The sequence below is a fragment of the Ictalurus punctatus genome, chromosome 1 (genome assembly GCF_001660625.3).
Source record: "Ictalurus punctatus breed USDA103 chromosome 1, Coco_2.0, whole genome shotgun sequence".
Lineage (NCBI taxonomy): Eukaryota > Metazoa > Chordata > Actinopteri > Siluriformes > Ictaluridae > Ictalurus > Ictalurus punctatus.
In genome coordinates, this window is record NC_030416.2 from 3,933,323 (window position 1) to 3,955,259 (window position 21,937).

At 37.9% G+C, this 21,937-nt stretch overlaps 1 protein-coding gene across 1 annotated transcript in view; it reads right to left on the reverse strand.

Moving 5' to 3' along the window:
• cobl (cordon-bleu WH2 repeat protein) overlaps positions 1-18,642 on the reverse strand; it is a 74,818-nt gene extending 56,176 nt beyond the window's left edge. The window contains exons 1-2 of the mRNA XM_017466484.3: positions 18,523-18,642; positions 17,403-17,526 (exon numbers count right to left, since the gene is read on the reverse strand). Coding sequence (XP_017321973.1) covers positions 17,403-17,431 — 29 coding nt within the window. The 5' untranslated portion in view covers positions 17,432-17,526; positions 18,523-18,642. The remainder of the gene's footprint in view (positions 1-17,402; positions 17,527-18,522) is intronic.
• Between the last annotated feature and the right edge of the window lie 3,295 nt (positions 18,643-21,937).

Sequence of the window (21,937 nt, forward strand, 5' to 3'; positions counted from 1 at the left end):
ACAACTATCTCTGCTCCATCTGTCCAGAGCACTTTATTCCAAAAGGCCTGGTCTTTGCCTATATGCTCATTGGAAAACTGTACTCTTGCAAAGGTCAAATTTGAGCACTATTTCTGATTGTAGAAGCATGCACTTTGACACCAGCTGCAAGACTTACTAGCAGATCCTGAGATGAAATTTTGGGGTTCTCGGACGGTCTGATCTTGGGCTGAATTTTCTGGGACGGCCAGTCCAGTCCTGGACAAATTGGCTGTTGTTTGGAATCTTTGCCATTTGTAGATGATTTTCCTTACAGTGGAATGGTGTATTTTAACTAGCTTGGAGATTTTTTAAATCCCTTGCCAGACTCATGGGCATTTTTTTTTTGTGGAATTCTATGTTTGATTTACGCTAGATTTAACGGGACTCCAGTCTTCCAAACAGTTCCACTTCCAACTCATCAGTCCACAGAACATTGTCACAAAAGGTCTGAGGGTCATCAAGGTGTGTTTTGGCAAAATTCAGACAAATTCAGCCTTAATGTTCTTCTGGGTTAGCAGTGGTTTTCACCTCACCACTCTTCCATGGATGCCATTTTTGCCCAGTGTCTTTCTGATAGTGGAGTCATGAACAGTGACCTTTATTGATGCAAGAGAGGCCTGTAGGTCCTTTGATTTTGTCCTTGGCTCTTGGAATTGCTGGAGGAGTCATCACTGTGCTCTTGGAGGAATTTTGGAAGGTCGGACATTTATGGGAAGGTTCACTACTGTGCAGAATTTTTCCATTTGGAGAGAATGGCTCTCAATTTGATTCTCTGGAGTCCCAGAGCCTTTGAAATTGCTTTGTAACCCTTCCCAGACTTATGTATTTCAACCTTCCTCATCATTTCTGGAATTTCTTTCAACTTTGGCATACTGTGTTACTGAGTAAGACCTTTTAACCAACTTCATGTTGTTGAAAAAGATTGAACAGGGTTTGCAGTAACAGGCCTGGTTGTGTCTAGTCCAGCTGAACCCCATTATGAATACAGTTTCATACATTTGGTGAATTAATAACTATGGGAACAAATAAATTTTCACACAGGCCCAGTTGGTATTGGATAACTTTGTTGCGTCAATAAATATCATCATTCAAAAACTGTATTTTTTGTTTACTCTGGATTCCTTTGTTTAATCTTAGATTTTGTTTTAATTTTTGAAACTATTTAGTATGAAATATACACAAAAACAGAAGAAATCAGATACTTTTTCACAGCACCATATGCATCTCACAAGCTTTACAAAAACACTTTCTGTTCCATTTTGGTCGGAAACTTATGGTCTACACCAGAGCGTAGTGATGACAAACAATAACAGCATGTTATCTCTTTATAACCATGTTTAATGTTAGTTACCAAGTAATTCCTGTTACTACTTATATTATTATAACAGTTATAAACAGTCCTTCCCTCACCCAGTCTCTTTAACTTGAAGTTAATAAGACACGTCATGTTTCTGAGAAACTGCAAAGCATAAACTCCTCTGTCCTGAAGAATTTCCCTTACCTGCAAACTGACTGTTAAAGCACTGACACTGGAGACTCCTTCCAAAAATGTTAAATGTCGCCTCACAGAGTATCCAGAATATAAATCTTTGTATAATTTGTTACGATAGACATAATGATTTATTCGAATAATATAAACCTTGCAAACAGAACGTCAGGAAATTAGTCAAACCTTTCCGACCAATATGATTTGAGAATTCCCCAACACACCCACGATCCACTTCCACAGGAATTCTAAGCTATCAAAATGAGCAAAATGCTCATCCCCATGTGAAAAACAAAACAAAAACCATCCAATAATGAAACCAATTTCATTGTAAATTAGCCATAACAGACATTTTCAAAATCCCAAATTGCCAGGAGTTTCGGCTGACGCTGCCAAAAATGACCTACGCGTGCATCACCACAAATCAGCTTTAATGGACTAACACTTGTTCGGACATAGCCGAGAATCTTGCACGTTTTGTTCGCATTGTCCTGCGGTGTGTGGGCGAGTTCCTTTGCTCGGAGCCTCTCAGAGCAACATGCCTCTTAGCACACATGCTGATCTCTTAGCAACCTATATTTATACATGGAGGAAGAGTGAGATGGTGGGACTGAAAGCCCCCCACACCCTGAGCAGCTGCAGGTATAAAACCGTTGCTTCACTCAGACAACAGATGAATCGGGGGGGGGGGGGGGGGGGGGGGGGGGGGGGTTGGTTGTGCATATGTCCAATGAAAAGGCGGCACCATTGTGACAGTAAATAGCTGACAACTTGCATGTTATAATTCAAACCTTATAAAAAGTGACTGCCACTATGAATACAAGTGAAAGAAAAAAAAAAACTGCACTGTTGTAGGAAAATTATCAATGACAGGGTGGTGTGACTCCACCTAATGCAAAGCAGAGTTACCGTTACCACCCTGAAGAGCTTTATTCCAATTGTACCACAGCAATTTGCTCAAATATATCTATTAATGAATATATTTGACAACAAATATTCTTTGTTAATAATATTTTTAACCATTTATTGTTCCATTTAACGTCCGTGAAATAACTTAGTTCCCGTCATCACTTGTGTTATAATATCTATAAACGTATGTTCCTTCACCAGCCTTTCCCGTGGTGGAAAACTTCCAAGAGCTGACACTGGAGACTCCTTCCTTAACTGCTAAACACACCAAGCATCACCATATGAACACACACACAATCTGATTATCTATTTGTATCTATCTATAAGTTAGCACATTAATACCATACTCTGATTTGCCTTGCAGCTGAACTACTGAGCTGTTGCCCTGACCAATCAAAATCAAGAATTCAAAAAGGTATAACTACGTTGCCAACAGTGGTGATGTATCTTTTGTAACAGTCTGTTAACAACCTGTTAAAAGTGAACTGGCTAATTGACAAAAATATTTGAATATACTCAAATTATATTATACGCAAATACCCAAATGCCATTTTAATGAAGCGATTTGTTTAGATATCTTTATATTTGAATAACCATGCCTATCACTATTCAGGGCCTTGTATGCTTAGTACACCTCATATGTTGTGTGGATGTCGAGGGATTTTAGACCAAGTCTGTCATGATGTAAGATCAGAACACAATGAGAGGAGTGTATAAATGATAAACACATAAATATGGAGGAATCACATTTCATATCTTGAATATCATCGAATAAAAATTTAAATAAAGAATTAGACCATGTTGTTCCCAACCTGTTAGGGTTTCCCTGCATTAACATGCAGATCCAGGGTGTTCGAGCAGGGAAACAACAAAGATGCAGTACAGTGGTAATCCAGGAGCAAAGTTGGGAACCACTGGATTAGGCTTTCTTTTTTAACAATAGTTAAGACTGACTGACTTAATGACTAACTGATTGAACTACTGACTGATTGAATTACTCATAATTACTGACTGGCTGAATGATTGACAATTACTGACTGACCGAAAAGTACTAGCTGAATTACAAACTTACTGGCTGACTTACTGAGCAACTGAATTACTGACTAAATTAATTTTTTTAATGTAACTCATTGGTGTTTCGCACTGCCCAGGTGTGCGCTGTCAAATTGACTGTTTAAAGAATTTACAGCTCTGAAGGTCTACTCTTGGGTTGAGCCCAAGTTTTCACCTGTGAAGGCTGCATTTGTTGTTAAAAAGGATAAACCAACATGAAGACCAGAGAGCTGTCTGTGGGAGAAAAGCAAGCCATTTTGAACCTGAGAAATCACACACAAGCATTAGGCATAGCCAACACAACTATTTGGAATGTACTGAAAAAAGAAAGAAACGACTGGTGTACTAACAAGCAGACATGGAACAGATCTGCCAAGGAAAACAACTTTAATACCTTTAATGTACAGTATAGTGAAAACAACAGTATTGGCCTTGCTGTTCCAATACTTTCAGAGGGGTCTGAACACTTTCCTTACTAATTCAACCCAATACGTGTTTTAAAAAAAACTTTGGTTTGCGTAAACCAATTTCACTCTTCATGAAACAAACCTGCAATCGTTAGCGGCCGGCAATTCATTTGCAAACTCACCAGGGAACGTCCGACGTAGTTACAGAGGCAGATTAGATGAAGTGCCGTCCTTAAAGGAATAATCCAGTGCTTTTGAAGTTAACTTCTATGCGGAATGAGTCAGTGGAGAGTTTTGAGCCAGATGCTATGTGCATCCATGATTCACTCACCCCACTCGTAAATTTGATAGATTCAGTCACCATTTGTTGAGTAATTAGGATTTTAATATTCAGGATATAATGTGAAACATTTGTTCAGAACAGTTCCTTCTCACTTCAAAGAGGGCGTTCAGGTCATTTGAATATTTCCAACATTGATCGCTTCTCCCTTTTCCCATGGGTGTGTGCATGAGGTCATGACATATAACATCAATGCTCATTGGTCAATGGTATTTGAGAAGTTTAGTGAAACGCTCCTGCTAGGATTCAACACTATGTGCCTCACGTCCACTTGCCTTCACCCACAGTGTCGAACTTTAGTGGTCTTGAACGTTCTACAGCTGTTGGAACAAACGCAGAGCTTTCTCCAGGGAGATGGAAAGCACGAGGTACAAACACACAGTGGTGTCCTGGGACCAATTACTCACCATAAGGAGGAGAGAGAGTTCAAAAGATTTAGAGAGCTCTCCTCCCTTCACGGCAGCCACATGTGGCAAAACGTCTGCCTTCAGAGAGGAATTAATGAATTTTTGCCAAACGGCAGCCTAGCTCCTGTTTCCAAACAGAATTATATTCATTCTGGAAACGCTCCTATTAATGTTTCGCCCATGCAAACATAAGAAGAATAACACATGATATACCGTTCAGGCCTGCGCTCATATGAAATTTCATATCACGCATCGTGGTTATCGTGGTTGATGATATTATCTAGGTTATGTGTTTAAAATATTCATTTACCTGCACCTGTTCTCTTGGGGAAACATTTTAATATTAAATGAACTTAAGATCTTATTCATCACACGACATCACTAGTAGTCCGCAGTCCATATAACTTCAACAGTCGCTTACTAGGTTCTCAGATAAATACCGCAATGAAACTCTTTAAATAGAGCTGGCCGTGGGACACAAAACTACCCAGATTCAGCTCAGTTAATGTTCACACTAAACATCAGAATGTGGAAAAAACGTGATCTCGGTGACTTGGACCGTGGCGTGGTTGTTAACGCAAGATGGGCTGGTTTGAGTATCGTACCTCCTGGGATTTTCACCCATAAAAGTCTCTAGAGTTTACACAGGATGGTGTGAAAAACATACAACATCCAACGAGCGGCAGTTCTGCTGGCGCAGACACCGTGTTGATGAGAGAGCTCCGAAGAGAATGGCCAGACTTGTTCATGCTTGTTCAGTAACTCAAACAACCACTATTTACAACCGTGGTGAGCAGAAAATCATCTCAGAACGCGCAAACACATCGAACCTACAAGAGCCGAAGTCCGTATAGGGTTCCACTCCTATCAGCCATGACCAGGAATCTGAGGCTAAAGTCTGCACAGGCCCAGGTTGTCTTATTTGTTTTGCTTTTTTCCTCCCAGGACCTGTTTGAGCTTCTAAAAAACTTGTATGTACAATAATTATCACTCAATGACTAACTTTTGCTGGTGACTCAATGTCATGAGAGTTGATGCATTCTGGAAATATCCAGAATGAAGAAGAGTTCTTCATTTACTACGCACCACTCCTCTGCATATAAAAACAGGTCCAGCAGTGAAGTGATTAGCACCAGCTGACTCGTGCTTCTGTGCAGATGGCCTTGGAAGTGCGTATACGCCAGTTCCTCTGGCAATGGCTTCAACATAGATGCTCCTCTTTGAGCAAAAGGATCTCGTGAAGCAAAATCACAGAAGTGCTTCGAATCCCCTCTTGGCATGATATCAGCATCGATCCTTTTGTCATGGCTTTGCATCATGGGAAATCCTTGCACTGCCGAACCTGAAATGCAATAAGTGCTGGTGTCAGCACTATCCGATTCTGTGTGGGATGGGTCTCTGATTTTGAAAGCGATTTCAAAGAAAGAGCAACGTTTACATGAGCCTCATCGCCAGACGTGGCATTTTCATTTGCGCTGGGATTGTTTGTGCTGTGTTCTGGAATAACTGCCAAGTAATTGATGTGGTTTTGTTTGATGTGGGCTGGCGAGCTTTTTAGAGCATGCTTACGACAGTCCATTAAGAACCAGAGCTGTTCTTGCAAGTCAATGAAGGAACATCCAATGCAGTCCAAGCCAATAAGAAATGATTATTAATGCTTAACTGTTACTGACTATATTACTATTAATATTATGAATACCAACGAGTGCATTCAAAGTGTTAAAAATGAAACATGGGTGTGTCTACAACTTGCGCAACTGAAATAAACAGAGGTTTAATTGCAGACTTTTGGATCATATAGTAAGTTACATACACAAACTTTTGAGCCAATCCAAGTTGACTATATTTTTAATGTAATAATTATCAATTGGGGAAACTGTGATTTGCCCAAGTACTATAACACTTCTGCAGACTTCAAGCTACTTTACATCTACAGTTCCCAAATTTAGAATTTAAATAATAGGGATGCATTGAAACCATTTTTTTTTCAGATCAAGTATATGGTGTTTTTCTTTTTTTCCATCAATACTCATTCAAACAGATGCTGAAAATAAAATGCGTAACATATTTAGCATTAATTAATCAGGGAAGTCACAGAACATTTTTACTGACCTCTGTTTCCATAGTGTAAACAAGTATACAACTGAATAACGCACGTTTCTGTTTACATCGCATCAGAATGCCTTGTTGTCAGCGAATGATAGTGACATACTGGGTAAGCGCTGCCATTTTCACTCACCTAGCATTGACTGCTAATGTTTTTTCTCGTCTAGTCGGAGATGGTTGCTGCCGGGTGCTGCTAGCAATGAACTCCTCATGCTGAGGTTTATGTTAAAAGGGTTTCACCAGATTACTTGTATTATTATATGCTGTAGCACAGTTTTGCATGCTGTTTTGCATTGATTGCAATCACTTATCGTCTAGATCGCAGTCATTTAGTTCGACAGTGTACACTAGGCCTAGTGTGATGTGGTAATCAAATGTTGGCATTTTATTAATTTTATGCAAGCAAATGAGCATGTATTGGACAGACAGCCAATGCATCCCCAACTAAGCCTAATTCTGTAATGGCTTTTTTACACATCTAATCACAAAACTTGAAATAAAAATCAACCCAGACCTACTTCCTGTTCTTATTTTAACGCAAGCCATCTTTTAACTCCCACCTTTTTCAAGGGATACATTTAAACCAACAGGCTAACTAATGCCTTAAGTACAAACCTGTCCCTTTAAGACAGACGTTCACCTAGTAAGACAGGTGTGCAAGATAGGAGGTAGCCACAGGGGACAAAGAGTGTGTGCAGAGGCTGGGGCTCGGAGAGAGCAGGAACTCAAGGGGGGTGGAGGGGTGTTGGGGGTTGGAGACAGAGGACTGAGACGGAGCAGCAGCAGGAAATAACAATTAGCCTGTTCCATAGTCCCTGAGCAGCTGAGCTGAGAGCTGCAAACCGGTAATCACTTCTCCTCGCTCTGCATGCAGACTTTCACACGTCGGAGGTGTGTGCGTTCACACTCTTCACACTCAATTAACACCTGCGGCGTTATAGCTCGGAGAAAACGAAACTAATTTATTGCCTTAGTGGTACAGGATGTAATGAGTTGAGCGCTGTGTTTACATGATCCTCCCTGGGACATGATGAGGGAGGGGTGTAAGGACATTAATCACATTTGTACAGTTTCTAATTAACGTGACGTTTCTGAGCCATGTCCGGTGTCCAACTTTGGTTACTTCGACTGTTGCGATGGAGCTAGTGATTAGTGATTTGTCTGTGTTGCCTGGTTGTGATATTGAACGGAGGGCTCAAATCTACTCTATATCTAGATCCATCAATAGCTATTACGGTTGAACTATATGAAGGCTCATGAATGGTATAATAAGAAGGATGTAGAAGATTTAATTATTTAATTTAATTATTGTTCTGATTAATATCTCTGGCTGGAATCACTTTACAATACAGCACAGCGATCTTCAGTAATCAACTAATCGTTACTAAAGCACGACTTTTATCATTATTTATTTATTTATCCACAAAAACAGTTTCTCGTTCATCTTTGGCTTAGTCTTGATCCAACATCTTGAAGTGAGGCGAGATCCCAAATGGCTTCCTCGTCACTTTCCTTGCGGCATACATATCTACCTACAGTAGTACTTTTAGAGCATAGTGTAGAACACTAAGTGAGATCCAGCCAGAGAAAATACACGTGTCCCCCCCCTCTTTTCGTATCACTAAAGTTCAAAGTATTGGCACTATACATACTGACTTTAATACTCGTAAAATGAAATCAGGTATTTTTCTACTCGTGCCTGTCACTAGTCACTAACCAGCAGAGAAACTTTTCCTACTTTCACTTTGGTATGGTAGAAAAGTGATGCATACTGTACACTAAGCCAAGATAAGGAAAGTCTTGGGTTTGGATTTGTCACCAAGCAACGTCATACCACACCGTTTTGTGGAAGAAAAAATGCTCTACAGCATGCTATGATTTACTCAATAGGCAACTTATCAAAGGGTTCCCCAATGTCATCATTAGGGTCATGGGGTTCATACCTCAAAACACTCAGATGGCAACATCCAAGGTTTATTTCTTACTGAAAATAAGATCAGAATGTATTTGTTTGGATATATATCAGAGGTACGAGGCTGTCGCCTGCAGTATGACCTTGTTTTAGTTCTATAGATAAGGTGAAATAGTGTCAGAGACCATAAAAGCAAATGCAGTTTATATACCGTATATTGTCAAACCTATCAGACATTCCTTGGCAGATCAGCTACGTTGATTTAAAGCTACAGCGTGTACAATTTGTTTTTACTCAAATTGAGATAAACACATGATATTCTTGTAATAGTAACTCGCAATAATTTACAGTCAGAGCTGTCTGGCTCAAATAGGCGCACATAAGACATGTCTATTAACAGAGATCTCCCCTTAACAGACCGGCAGTCTTCTTAGTGTAGACGTTCCCTTTCGGCAAGGTTTTTGGTTTAAGATAAGCTAGCTTGGGTTAGGTGGCTAGCGTTTTAACATTCCTCTGGCTCTACAGTGTGTTCTGATCTTGCCTAACAAACACGGTGAAATCTCTGCATCAGGAAACGCTATTTAGAAAAACCAGCACTGCGGGATAGCCGCAAGCACAAAATCGCCAATAGTCCCAAGCTAACCGGAGAAAGTTATCCAAGAAAGTTTTATTCGTGTCGTTGTGTGTGTGTACAGTGGACACCAGTATATTTAGGCATGCCATTTAGTGTGCAGGATGAGGTATGGGAATTTTCCTTCCTTGAATGTGTACATTACTTGCCTCTTGCAACCGACCCATCGGATTAACCCGTAAGTTCCTCTCAAAAACATGCTGCTCTCAGGGAGGACTGTGTGTGTCTACATATTCATTTTTTTATGACAGTGGAAAGCATGTTGATTCTTAATAAAGCACATTAATAAGGCTATAAATATTCATTTCCATTTGAACAAGAACACAAAAGGGGTTAAGAGTGTAAACGGGTCAAACACACACCTTCGATGTGTGCGATGACGAGGAGTAATTGAAAGCGCCAATAAGACAGAGTAAGTAAGGAGTGTTTACTTCTCTAAGCCTTGATGCTACAGAAACTAACACCAGGCCTACCTATTAATGAGCCTGACTGCGGTTTCCCAAAATAGGCACTCCTAACCGGTCATATGACGCAGGTCAGCACATGAACTTTAAATATTTACAACAGTTATGAATGATCATCCAAGCTACCCACTTGTTCCACTGCTAGAAACTCACTCTTGCAAGCTTTTACACAAGACAAGCACAAGACGATGGATTACTGTGATTTCATGAATCCGATACATAAAAGGTTTTATGATAAATTTATCGCTAAGTCCTGATTTCCTAGAGACCTTGTTTTCACTTCCAAGGATTACATGATTAGATGCACTACTTGTGGGCTTGCTCTTCTAGGAATATAATCAACATTGGGGTGGTGTGATTTCCTAAAGGATTTTATACCAGTCTGCTTATAGACATTTATTAAACAAGTTAGTACCCGTCGTCACCTACAGTATGTTACAGCAGCTATAAACAGTTGCTCTCCCACCATATTTTTTTTTCTTGTAGATAATTAGTCCTGAAGCTATATTGAAGCTCGGATTGTTGCAAAGTACTGACACTGGAGACTCCTTCCAAAGTAAATGTCTCCTCACCAAAAAAAAAAAAAACCCCCACACATTTTCAAAATTCATTTTCACCCTACAAGTCCTAGTGCAAGTTGTGAACACAGACTAAACATATTAATATAAACCTTGCAACTGGAACGATTGTCAGAGCCACAGTTACAGAAAATTAACCAACACCTTCTGACCAAACAGTACTGTGGAATTGAATACTAAATATTTTCAATATTAAATATTCTGTATGATCTAATTATATTTTGATCTGACTCATGAGGTTTGCTGATATTTGGGTTAAAAGATAAAATTTGTTAAAAAACAACAACAACAACAACAACCCCAAAACAAACAAACATTAGAGCCAACTATATGTTTTGGGATACTATTAAGACATATTATGAAACTTTATGTAAATATCATTATATTGCCCACCTCTGTATTGTTGTACATTGTGTTTATAGATTATTTGCACACAATAATTAGTAATGGTGTTTAGAATATAAAATAAAATTTAAAAAAAAAAAAAACCACAACTGCCTACTGCAGCAATCACATGAGCAAAGACCACAGTTTGTCACAAGTTTGTCCCTCACACTGCATCAGACACGCCTCAGACAACTAAAGCTGCAACTCAAACACTATAATTTTATTTTGCTGGTCGGTACCACACTGATATCAAAATATGTGCTCCAGCAATCTGAGACACTTCATGTGTTTTAATTCTCAAGCGGCAAGAGGTCAGTACAGGGTGTGGCACTGAGTTTCTAAGGTGGGAAGTGTTTGTGTGTGTGTGCGCGAGAGGGTGTTTAATGATAGTGCGGAAGCTCTATTTTAAGCTCCGGTTGCTGGACAACAGACAAACATCCATGGTGTAGTGCACAAGCATATCAAAGCACTTTCAGATAGAGTTGAGTGCTTATGAATGAGAATACAGGGTCTGAGAAGTGCAGTGGAGCTGATCCACCAACCAAAGGCTGGAAAACAATAAAAGATTATACCACAGTTAGAACGAACACATTAATATCAACCTAATGTCAGAGCCGCTGTCATGTATATGAGAAAAAAAAAAGACATAAATGAACAACTTCTAACCGATCAGATTTGAAAATTCAACTGCGCAGTGTTATAATACTGCTTTTACTCAATATAATGCAAGTCAGCCTGTTCAACCATGAGACTGTGATATATTAAGTTCACAACAGAAACGCAACGTGACAATTTGTGGACGTGGTGCGGTCCTACAATTTGCCGAACTGGCTGAAACTTTGAGTTGCGTGCAATTCGAAATGCGTCTCTATGGACATACGTTTCAAAAACCATCCCTCACATTGTGGCCGAAACACGCGGCAGGAAAAAGAGACGGAAGCTAATTAGGAAAGTTACGAGAGACAATAAATAGCAAACACAAGCCAGACCTTGACTGAAGCTCAAGTAAACAAAGTCTGAGGGAACTTGTTAATATAGTGTGCCGACTCAAAACCTACACTTTGGCTCAAAATTTTACCGCATGGGAAAATTCCCTGGCATCAGATGCCATGTAATACTTATGTGAGTGTTCAATTACTTGGTTGAGGAATAGAGCGATTGCTTTCAGCCTTCAGTAGCAGTAGTAATAGTATTAATGTTAAAGTATCAATACTAATAGTAGTAATTGTATAATTAGCAGTAGAATTAGTAGTAGTATTAACAGTAGTAACAGTAATAATAGCAGTAGTAATAGATGTAGAATCTGTAGTAGTAGCAGTAAGAGTACTAGTAATAGTAGGAGTAATAGTAGTATTGTAATAGTAACAGTAGTAGTAAGAGAAGTAGTATTAGCTACTAATTGTAGTAATAGAAATAGTACGATATTAGAACTAGTAATAGTTGTAGTAGAATATAATTATAGTAATAATATAACTTGTAGCTTAGTAGTAGTGGCAGTAGTAACCGTAACAATAGTAGTAGTAGTAGTAATAGATGTAGAATTAGTAGTAGTAGCAGTAAGACTACTAGCAACAGCCACTAGTTGTAATAGTAGTAATATTATGATATTAGAACTAGTAATGGTTGTAGTAGAATATAATTATATTATAGTAATAATATAACTTGTAGTAGTAGTTGTAGCAGAAGAAGTAGTCATATTGTAATAGTAGCAATAGAGGGTATGCATTGAGGTCACTTTCCCGCTGGAACACTGAGTGGCAAAACATAAAGCAAAATGGCTGGTTTTTAATAGGGGAAGCTGCAAAAACGCTAGTATAACTAATGATTATCAGCTTAAATTAAACTAAGTTGGACTCGACAGTGACTCTTACAAGTTGCCCAAGAACATGTGGTCCATGGACAATCAATCAGTGGGCGTGGCCGGGGCGAGTTCCAGCTACCGTGATGTCACTTGCATACCCTCTATAGGAAACGTAGTAATAGTATGTATAATTAGTAATAGTAGTAGGAGAATATGCATTAGTTGCAATAGTAGTTGTAATTTGTCTAATTTTCACATCTTAAAAAGGACAGTCAGAGGTTTTCTCTGGTCTTTAAATTTTTTTTTTTTTTGAGACGTCATCATCTATATCAACATTGCCAGTATAACTGTTTCAGCATCCCTTATTGAGCTGCATCATCACACCGATAGATCATGGAGACAACAACAAATACAGCAGGAGACTAAACAAGACTGGTTTTTTTTATATTTAGACCTCAATCTTGAGCTATACATAGTTTAAAGAGGTCTCCTTAAACAGCAGGCTATAATTTCAAAAGGTGGTCACTGAGTTAGAAACGTAAGCATTCATCACCTCTGAATAAAGGTTTAAAAAAAAAAAAAGAAGCAGAAAAAGAAAGGAAAAAAAAAAGAAAAGCACAGTTTTAGGAGTTCCTAAATTTAACAAGTGTGACCAAACTGGAAGAAGAAGTCTCTGCTTAGTAAAACTCCAGTCAGATTATTCAAGTGCACATCAAGGGCAAACAAGCTGCAGACTGGGAAATATAAAAGGACATAAGCTGAAAGATTTTTGCTCCAAAGTCACAGGCACATTTATCCTTTATAAGAACTTTTGAGTCTAAACCAAAGCACACTACTGACCTGTTAACGTTTAATGGTTTCACTTCAAAGATGCAAATGAAGCAAAGGCAGAATTTTAATATACTGCAATGAAAAAAATGCACCAAATTAAGGACACCAACAAGAATCATGTCATTTTTAGTAATTAAACTTGACCAAAACTTGGTCCAAGAAAACCCAACAACCAAACAAAAAACCCCAAGCACTTAAGCAGTAACGTTAACGCATATTAGCTAGCTAGGCTCTCGGTTCTACTAAGTTCTACTAAGTAAGCCAAATTCTAATCAGTGTTGAGTTAGGGAGCTTGAACACCTTTTAGTCTGACTGCCGAGGCCAAATCAGGGTGAAATGAAACCCTTTTGGCTCATTTGCTATTTGGTTTGGTTTCCCACTGCATATAATTAAACAAATCAAAAAAAAAAAAAAAAAGGGTGAATAAATAAATAAATAAATAAATAGATAGATAGATAGATAGATAGATAGATAGATAAATAGATAGATAGATAGATACAGTGAGGGGAAAAAGTAACAAACCTTGTGCCAAACACACACCGTTCCAGCTGTGTTAAATTAAAACTGTTTTTTTTTTAATATCAAAGATTCAAAGGTTATGTTTCAGAGGTACGGTCAGTCCTTTTAAATTCAACATTAAATCTATTTCTGTACCAAATACTTGATTTTTTTTTTTTATGTTAAAGGGGGGGAAAAAATCTGTGCATGTACAATATTTATAGTATAGTGCCAGTGTTTAGTGGGTGTTTGAATGATGGGGAAAAAATGGAACAGAGAAAAAAGAAAGAAAGAAAAAAAAGAACAGAATGAAAAGAACGGAAAAGGACAAAAAGTACAGAAACGGAACAAAATGAAAAGAACTGAATGAAATGAATGATAGTAAAGGTAAAAAGGTAAATAATAATAATAAAAAGAAGAAAAAAATGGATGAAAGAAGAAAAAGGATGGAATGGACAGAACGGAGTGGTACCAAAACTGGAATTGGATGGAAACAAAAGGAATGATATTCCCCAGCCTAGGCCTAACCCCTACTTCCTATATTCCTAAGCAGTTTAGCTTATTGCTTATAGCTCAAACTACAAGTTAACAATCATTGTATTATCATCAGTATATGCCCAAAGGTATGTGGAGACCTGACCATCACACCCATATGAGGTTCCTTCACAAACTTTCACACACACACACACACACACACACACACACACACACACACACACAAATGTGTAAAATGTCTTTCAATTTCCCTTCACTGGAACGAAGAGGCCCAATCCTGTTCCCGCATGACTATGCATTTGTGCACAAAGCCAGCTCCATGAAGATATGGTTTGCCAAGGTTGGAGTGGAAGACCTTGAGGGTCCTGCACAGAGCCCTGACCTCAACTGAACCCCACTGAACACCATTGGGATGAACTGCACCCCAGGCCTCCTCACCCAACATCAGTACCTGACCTCACTAATGCTCTTCTGGCTGAAGGAACACAAATCCCCACAGCCACGCTCCAAAATCTAGTGGAAAACCTTCCCAGAAGAGTGAATATATTTATTTTGAATAAAAATCTGGAATGGGATGTTCAACAAGTACATATGGGTGTGAAGGTGCAGGTGTCCGCAAACCTTTGGCCATAAAATGTAGCTGAAAAGTCTTAAAGTGCACCTATTATGGTTTTTCAAATAATTCCTTTCATGTAGTGTGTTATAGAGCTGTTTGTGAATGTAAAAAGGTCTGCAAAGGTTCAAAAATCAAAGCGCACGACAAACGGAGTTATTGTCTGCCAAAAGAAGGATCCGATTCTGAACAGCAGAAACGAGTCGTTAGTGATTCCAGACTTTACTTCCTGTACTAACCTACGTAGGTTTGTAACAAAAAGCCCCGCCTGTGGTCTTCATCGGCTGCTCGCTGACAGACGCAGCTGAAACTCGTTACGGTAGTGGGCGTTTCCTTTTTGAAACAGGCTGACAGTGGTAGACCAATCACGACAGACTGGGACATCTGACAAATCAGAGCAGAGTATGCTCTCTGAAAGGAAGAGTTTAGAGCGAATACTTTAGAACGGATCACTGAACGAGTCGTTTGTGACTTGGGGAGGGGGCTAATGCTTAATAATTAAAATTATGAGAAAATTAAAGTGTATTTTGTCCTTGGATGCATGTATGAGACCTTCAAAACAAAATTAGGATCACGTTTCAAAACCATAATAGGTGCGCTTTAATAATTGAAATAACTATTATGATTTAGCAATGCAATATAACAACATTAATAAATCAATTCAATTTTCCTTCACTGGCATTTTTAAAACCATTATTTTTGCATGTAAAAGCAGCTCTAAACCACTTTTTACATTAAGGTTCTTTGGTAAATATGCGAACAAGACGCACTTTGATCCAGAGGAGACGTTGCTGTGAGAGCGTTCACCAACTGCAGGCTTTAAATAAACCCAATGAGCTATGGAATGGGGTCTGATTACATAAAAGCAATGGGGGCCGAGAGTGAGGGGCACAAAGAGGACTGTTGTCCTGTTAAATAGGGGCAGCGCGCCAAATGGCAGTACGACCGTTCTACACACCTAGAGCTGAATGAAAGGTAGGGTGATTGACGTAGATTTGGAATATGATATTCCTCCTGTATTTGAATTTCAAACCATAAACACTACTCCTCGCATTAGCTAGACTTCTATTAAACCCCTACCTAACTGAGTGCTGGTTATATAAACATGTTGGTGTGCATAATCTGGCAAAAATTACAACAGAGATGACGCAATCTAAATGCTCGCAGTTACGCAAGGAATGAAGCAAACAAAGCATAAGTGCATTTGTGCGGATTTAGGAAAATAATCAACGGCAGTAACCCAGGAGTTACTCCTACCATCCTGAAGTTGATTATTTTCCCAATAACAGCATGCTCCAAGTGTTTTATTTATTCCTATTATACAACAGAGAAAAACATTTTTAAAAAATGTAATGCTAAAGTTGATCTTTTATAGTTATAGTAATTTAGTTATCATTTATATGATAGCAGCGATTAACAGTCATTCCTTACCTGCCTTTCTCTCTCTCTCTCTCTCTTGAAGTTAAGAAGTAAAAAACAGAGCTTGTCAACTATTATGTCCATTTTTGAAAACTTAAAAAATTACAGCTTCACCCCTGACTCTAACAAAGTGCTTGAACTGGAGACTCCTTCCAAGTCGAATGAGCACTTTCGTATAAACTTGTGATTTTCCTTGTGGCCAAATCTAAACACCAAACACCTTCTGACCAATCAGATTTGAGAACTCATGTATGGAATATAAATACACAAAATATACAGTATGTATTTGACCTGTTAAGCTCCTTGGACAATGTTGGAAAACACTTCTGTGTGTTTATAAAAAAATAAAAAAACCCATTAAGTTTTAACTTCAAATTGGTCAAAAGATGAAGCGACAAGTAAGCCAGACAAACCAGGCGACACCTTCATTCATACACAAAGGGTGTGTTCAGGCCGTGGTGAACAAGCCATGGAAGATTATGACCACAGATTAGCATCATGCAAACTACCTGATGTTATCATCGCACACTTTCCTCGACTTCTGGATAATGAAGATGTGCACCTGCTGCCGGAATCGCAAAGTCTGTCCTGTGCTCATACCATAAATCTTTATTCGCAATCTGAACATCCTGTAAACACACTTCGTATTGTTTTTATTTACTCCTCCACGCTGCTACGATTTAGAATCTCACTATCAGGTGTCACCCAGAAGAGGACGAGATCCATTTCGAGTCTGGTTCCTCTCAAGGTTTCTTCCTCATGTCGTCTCAGGGAGTTTTCACACGTCTGGCTTGCTCATTAGGGATCTGTAAAGCTGCTTAGTGACAATATCTAATGTTAAAAGCACCATAAGAAATAAAACTGAACTAAATTAATCTCAAACAGACTCCTTACTGAAAGCTAAAGCTTTCATGTTTCCATTGACTACATTTAAGGCAAATGGGAAATGAGTGTGTGTGTGTGTGAATGTGTGTGTGTGTGTGTGTATATATGTTTTTTCCTTCAAACGACTTTGCATATTAAAATAAGTAAAACATCACGTACCCTATTGGAGGTCTTGCAGAATAACTCATATCCGTACTTTTAGCCAATGATCGGTCTTCATCTGCTTTTTAACGGGGCCCACGGACGTGCGCTCCGGACCACAGCCTGTCGATTTCCATACCACCTAATGGAAAGAATAAAGAAATATTAATATGACCTTGAAAATGTCTTTTCAGCTGGAAACTTTGATTAAGCCTTTAAGCTCCGCCCCCTTAGCACAATCCCTTCGTGTCATATCAATAAAGAGCTCGTTTCCTGATATACTATGCATCAGTATGATATGTATGTATGTATGTATGTATGTATGTATGTATGTATATATCTTTATTTTCATATCGTCCTCTGATGCCCTAATTAGAAAATATTACAGAGGATTGTCCCAAAATGCTCACTGCTGGATCATATCCTGAAAATATGATTATTTATAGCAAAATATTTATGCAAAATATTTATAGAATATATATATATTTATAGAATATATATATATATATATATATATATATATATATATATATATATATATATATATATATATATATATATATATTCCCCCCCTATATATTTTATTTTTATACAATAACAAATAATTTTCCCAGTAAACTTTATTTCAACTTGAAATAAATGTGGAATTTTAACTCTGAAGACTAGATCATCCAAATGCCTAGATAAAGTTTTATTAAATATGCAAATATTTGCATGCTTTATTAGGCGAAACCTCATTTGCGTAATAAATGTAAATGTAATTATTAAAATTAAATTGCTTCTAGGGAACAAAAGACAATCAGCTAGCAAAGACTGACTGATACCCAATGTCCATATGCGTTCAAAACACCTGTTGGGTTTACATACGTGGGCCGAATCCCAAACGACTCCCAGCCGAACGCAGAGTGCACTACAAAAAGCCTACTAGCCCACTATTTCGTGCTCTACGTAGTGCGCTTCTACAGGAAGTAAGAACGCGTTTGGGGTTGAACCTATTTTTAACCGTACCAGTCAGTTCAAAACTGTTTCGTCGCTGTTAAGTTACACTTTGAGCAGAGACATGTCAGTATACTAACACTTTATTTTACTTTTACAACAACAAAATAAACATAATAAAGAAAACAAAAAAAATACTCACTGGAATTCTCATGTGCCCAAGTCCTTGGTGCTAATGCTAGTCAAGTTTAATCCGCCTACTGTTGCTGCGTTCTCTAGACTAAATACGAACTGACCCTTTTCTTATGCCACGCCCCTTCAGGGCATTTGACCAATCGCAGCATAGCAACCGTAACTAGGCGAGAGCAATAGAAGGCGAGCCTACGTGTGTGTACATATAGGCTAAATAAAGTGCAAAGCACGTAATTAAGTGAGGTTATAAGCACTCGTACTCTATTTATGTCTTGTAATAAATGTTTACATTATTATTTTTTAAAATTTATTTTCATTTTATTATTAAATGTTTTATATAATTTTGTATGCTTTAATAATAGTTATATATCATTTTGCAGACACTACAGGTTTATATCACAATTAGTCTTCACCGGCTGATATTCTTGATTATTATCAGAGATTTATTTTTACTGAATTTTTTAAAAATTATTATTATTTTTTAACAAATTGGTATTTATTTACACAAATGAAGCTTTATCTAATTATACAATGCGTACTTAATAAAACCAATGCGCTGTTTTTACTAATAAAGTAAAATTGTCGCAATTAATAATAAGTTGTTGAGCCAAAAGTACCTCAGAATCTCATGGCCATAGATATTAAATTTATATGTTGAACAGACTGATTTAAAATTGAACCACCTTTATACTACTTGTTCAATATAATTATATTGTGCAAACTCAAAAGGCTTTTTAGAGAAAACAACAACAAAAAAAGGCAGGAAAAGTGCTTTTATTTCTTTATTTAAAACTTAGACTACTTAGCAAAATAATTATTCTTTACCCAAGATATTTTTAGAATATCCTTTACATGACCAATGTACAATTCAACAGCAATCTGTTCATTTCGGTAAAGGTTCACTGAAAATATGAATCTGTAAATATCTTACTACTCTATGTTGTCATTCCTTTATCATTTAAACAATAAAAAATGCTGCAGTGCATGAAGACCCTAAAATGTATGACAGAAATAACAGAACATTTACATGTAAAACAACTTACTAAATAAACTAGCAGTCAGATATGTTGACTGGCTCCTTCTAAAATAAAAAATAAAATAAAAAACATTTGCAATTCCATATGAAATTGTCTGGTTAACAAAGTCTTCGAATAGCATTTTCCCGCTATCCAAGCAAGAATGGAAGGCTAACTAAGTAGCTAAATTGGCCTGCTAGAATATGGCTGGTTTTAATAGTCTACTGTAAGTTAGCCTTCAACTAAAAAGACAAGAATTAGCTGGCTGATCTAATTACCAACTAAATTATGTCAGTATATATATATATATATATATATATATATATATATATATATATATATATATATATTAATCACTCACCTCATAGTGATGAGCGTCTTAGTGTTGTCTGTGAAGTTTGTTGAAAATTATGTGCTAATTTGGTGGCTGTTCTTAACGATCTAGCTGGGTTTAACTAGTTGCTATCAAGTCCTAACAGTTTGTAGGGATCCAGCTAGATCCTCACAGGTTTCTCAGGAAAGTTAATATAACTCGGCCGGACACAAAGTCAAAGTGCTGTTCTTCGTTTATTACACTGAAGGATACCATAGGCTTATGCATGGTTACAGGTCGGTCATTAGAAGAGGATTAACAAAGTAAAACATCCCAAAAATGGTACCTTACATGAGACCGCGTGTCAGCACACAATTTGGAAGTCACAGAGAGAGAGAGAGAGAGAGAGAGAGAGAGAGCAGGTCGGCAACCACGCCCCTTGACCCCACATGACATCATCATCGCCGATCATTACAAGTTGCTATCAGAAAATCACATTGTTGACTGGAGTCCTCCTGTGTGCAATTAAAGTGTCACGTGACCTAAATATAAAAATACACCTGTTCCTGGAAAACTACAGAATTTTCATACGTAAACAAACAGCATCATAAACTTCGAGGTGCTATCAAAACAGGTCCGGAACAATGTTCCGCAAAAGTATACAGTGGACCCAAAAAGTCTACACACCCCTGTTAAAATGGCAGGTTGTTGTGATGAAACCAAGATAAATCAGGTCAGAACCTTTTCTACCTTTATTGTGAAATTTTAACCTATTAATTAAAGTGAAAAAAAAAAAAGAATCATTTTGGCAGGGGAAATAGGAAAAAAATGTACAATAACCTGGTTGAATAAGTTTGCACACCCCTAAGCTAATACTTAGCACCTTTTAGATTTGATCACAGCATTCAGTCTTTTTGGGTAAGAATGAATCAGTTTGGCATCATCTTGACTTAGCAATATTTTGCCATTCTTCTACACACAAGCATTCTAAATCAGTCAGATTGGCTGTGCGTCTCCTGTGTACTGCCCTCTTCAGGTCCCCCGACAGATTTTTGAATGGATTTAGGTCTGGACTCCAGCTGGACTGTTCCAAAACCTTGAACTTGTTATGGTGAAGCCAATTCTCTGTTGATCTGGAGGTTGCTTTGAGTTATTGTCATACTGAAAGGTGAAATTCCTCTTCGTCTTAAGTCTTTCAGCAGAAGCATTAAGGTTTTGTGCCTAAATAGACTGGCATTTGGAGTTATTCGATATTCCCTCCACTCTGATTAAAACCCCAGTTCCAGCTGAAGAAAAACAGCCCTGGTGTTCTTTTTGGTGATGTGTTGTGGGGTTTTTTGTGTGCCAAACATATGTGCCAATGCACCATATGTGTGGTACTATGGCCAAAAATTTCAACTTTGGTCTCATCAGACCATAACATATTATTCCACATGGTTTTGGGAGATTGGATGTATTTGTTATTTATTTTTTGATCAAAAAAGGCTTTCCTCTTGCCACCCTACCCCATAGCCCAGAGATATGAAGAATTCGGGAGATTGTTGTCACATGTAGGGAGCGACCAATACTTGCCAGAAATTCCTGCAAATCTTTTAATGTTGCTGTAGGCCTCTTGGCAGCCTCCCTGACCAGTTTCACATGAATAAATACATGCACAGAATTTAATCATTAAGGTTTGTGAGTCATCATTGTCAGTCAGACCTTACCTGGTGACACTGATGCTAGAGAAGCTGAATGGAGACATGTCTCCACCTACTGTATATACAGTCCCCTCAAAAAGTATTGGAATGGCAAGATCAATTCTTTTGTTTTTGCTATACACTGAAGACATTTGGGTTTGAGATCAAAAGATGATTATGAGATGACAGAATCAGAATTTTCATTTACATTTATTCACTTAGCAGACGCTTTTATCCAAAGCGACTTACAAATGAGAAAAATACAAGCAAAGCGATATCAAGCAGAGAACAATACAAGTAGTGCCACCATACAAATTTCAGCATACAGAATTTCAGCTTTCGTTTCCTGATATTTAAATCTAGATGTGTTAGCATGTTTCAAGTGATAAAAATCTAAATATTTGGAACATGTGACTG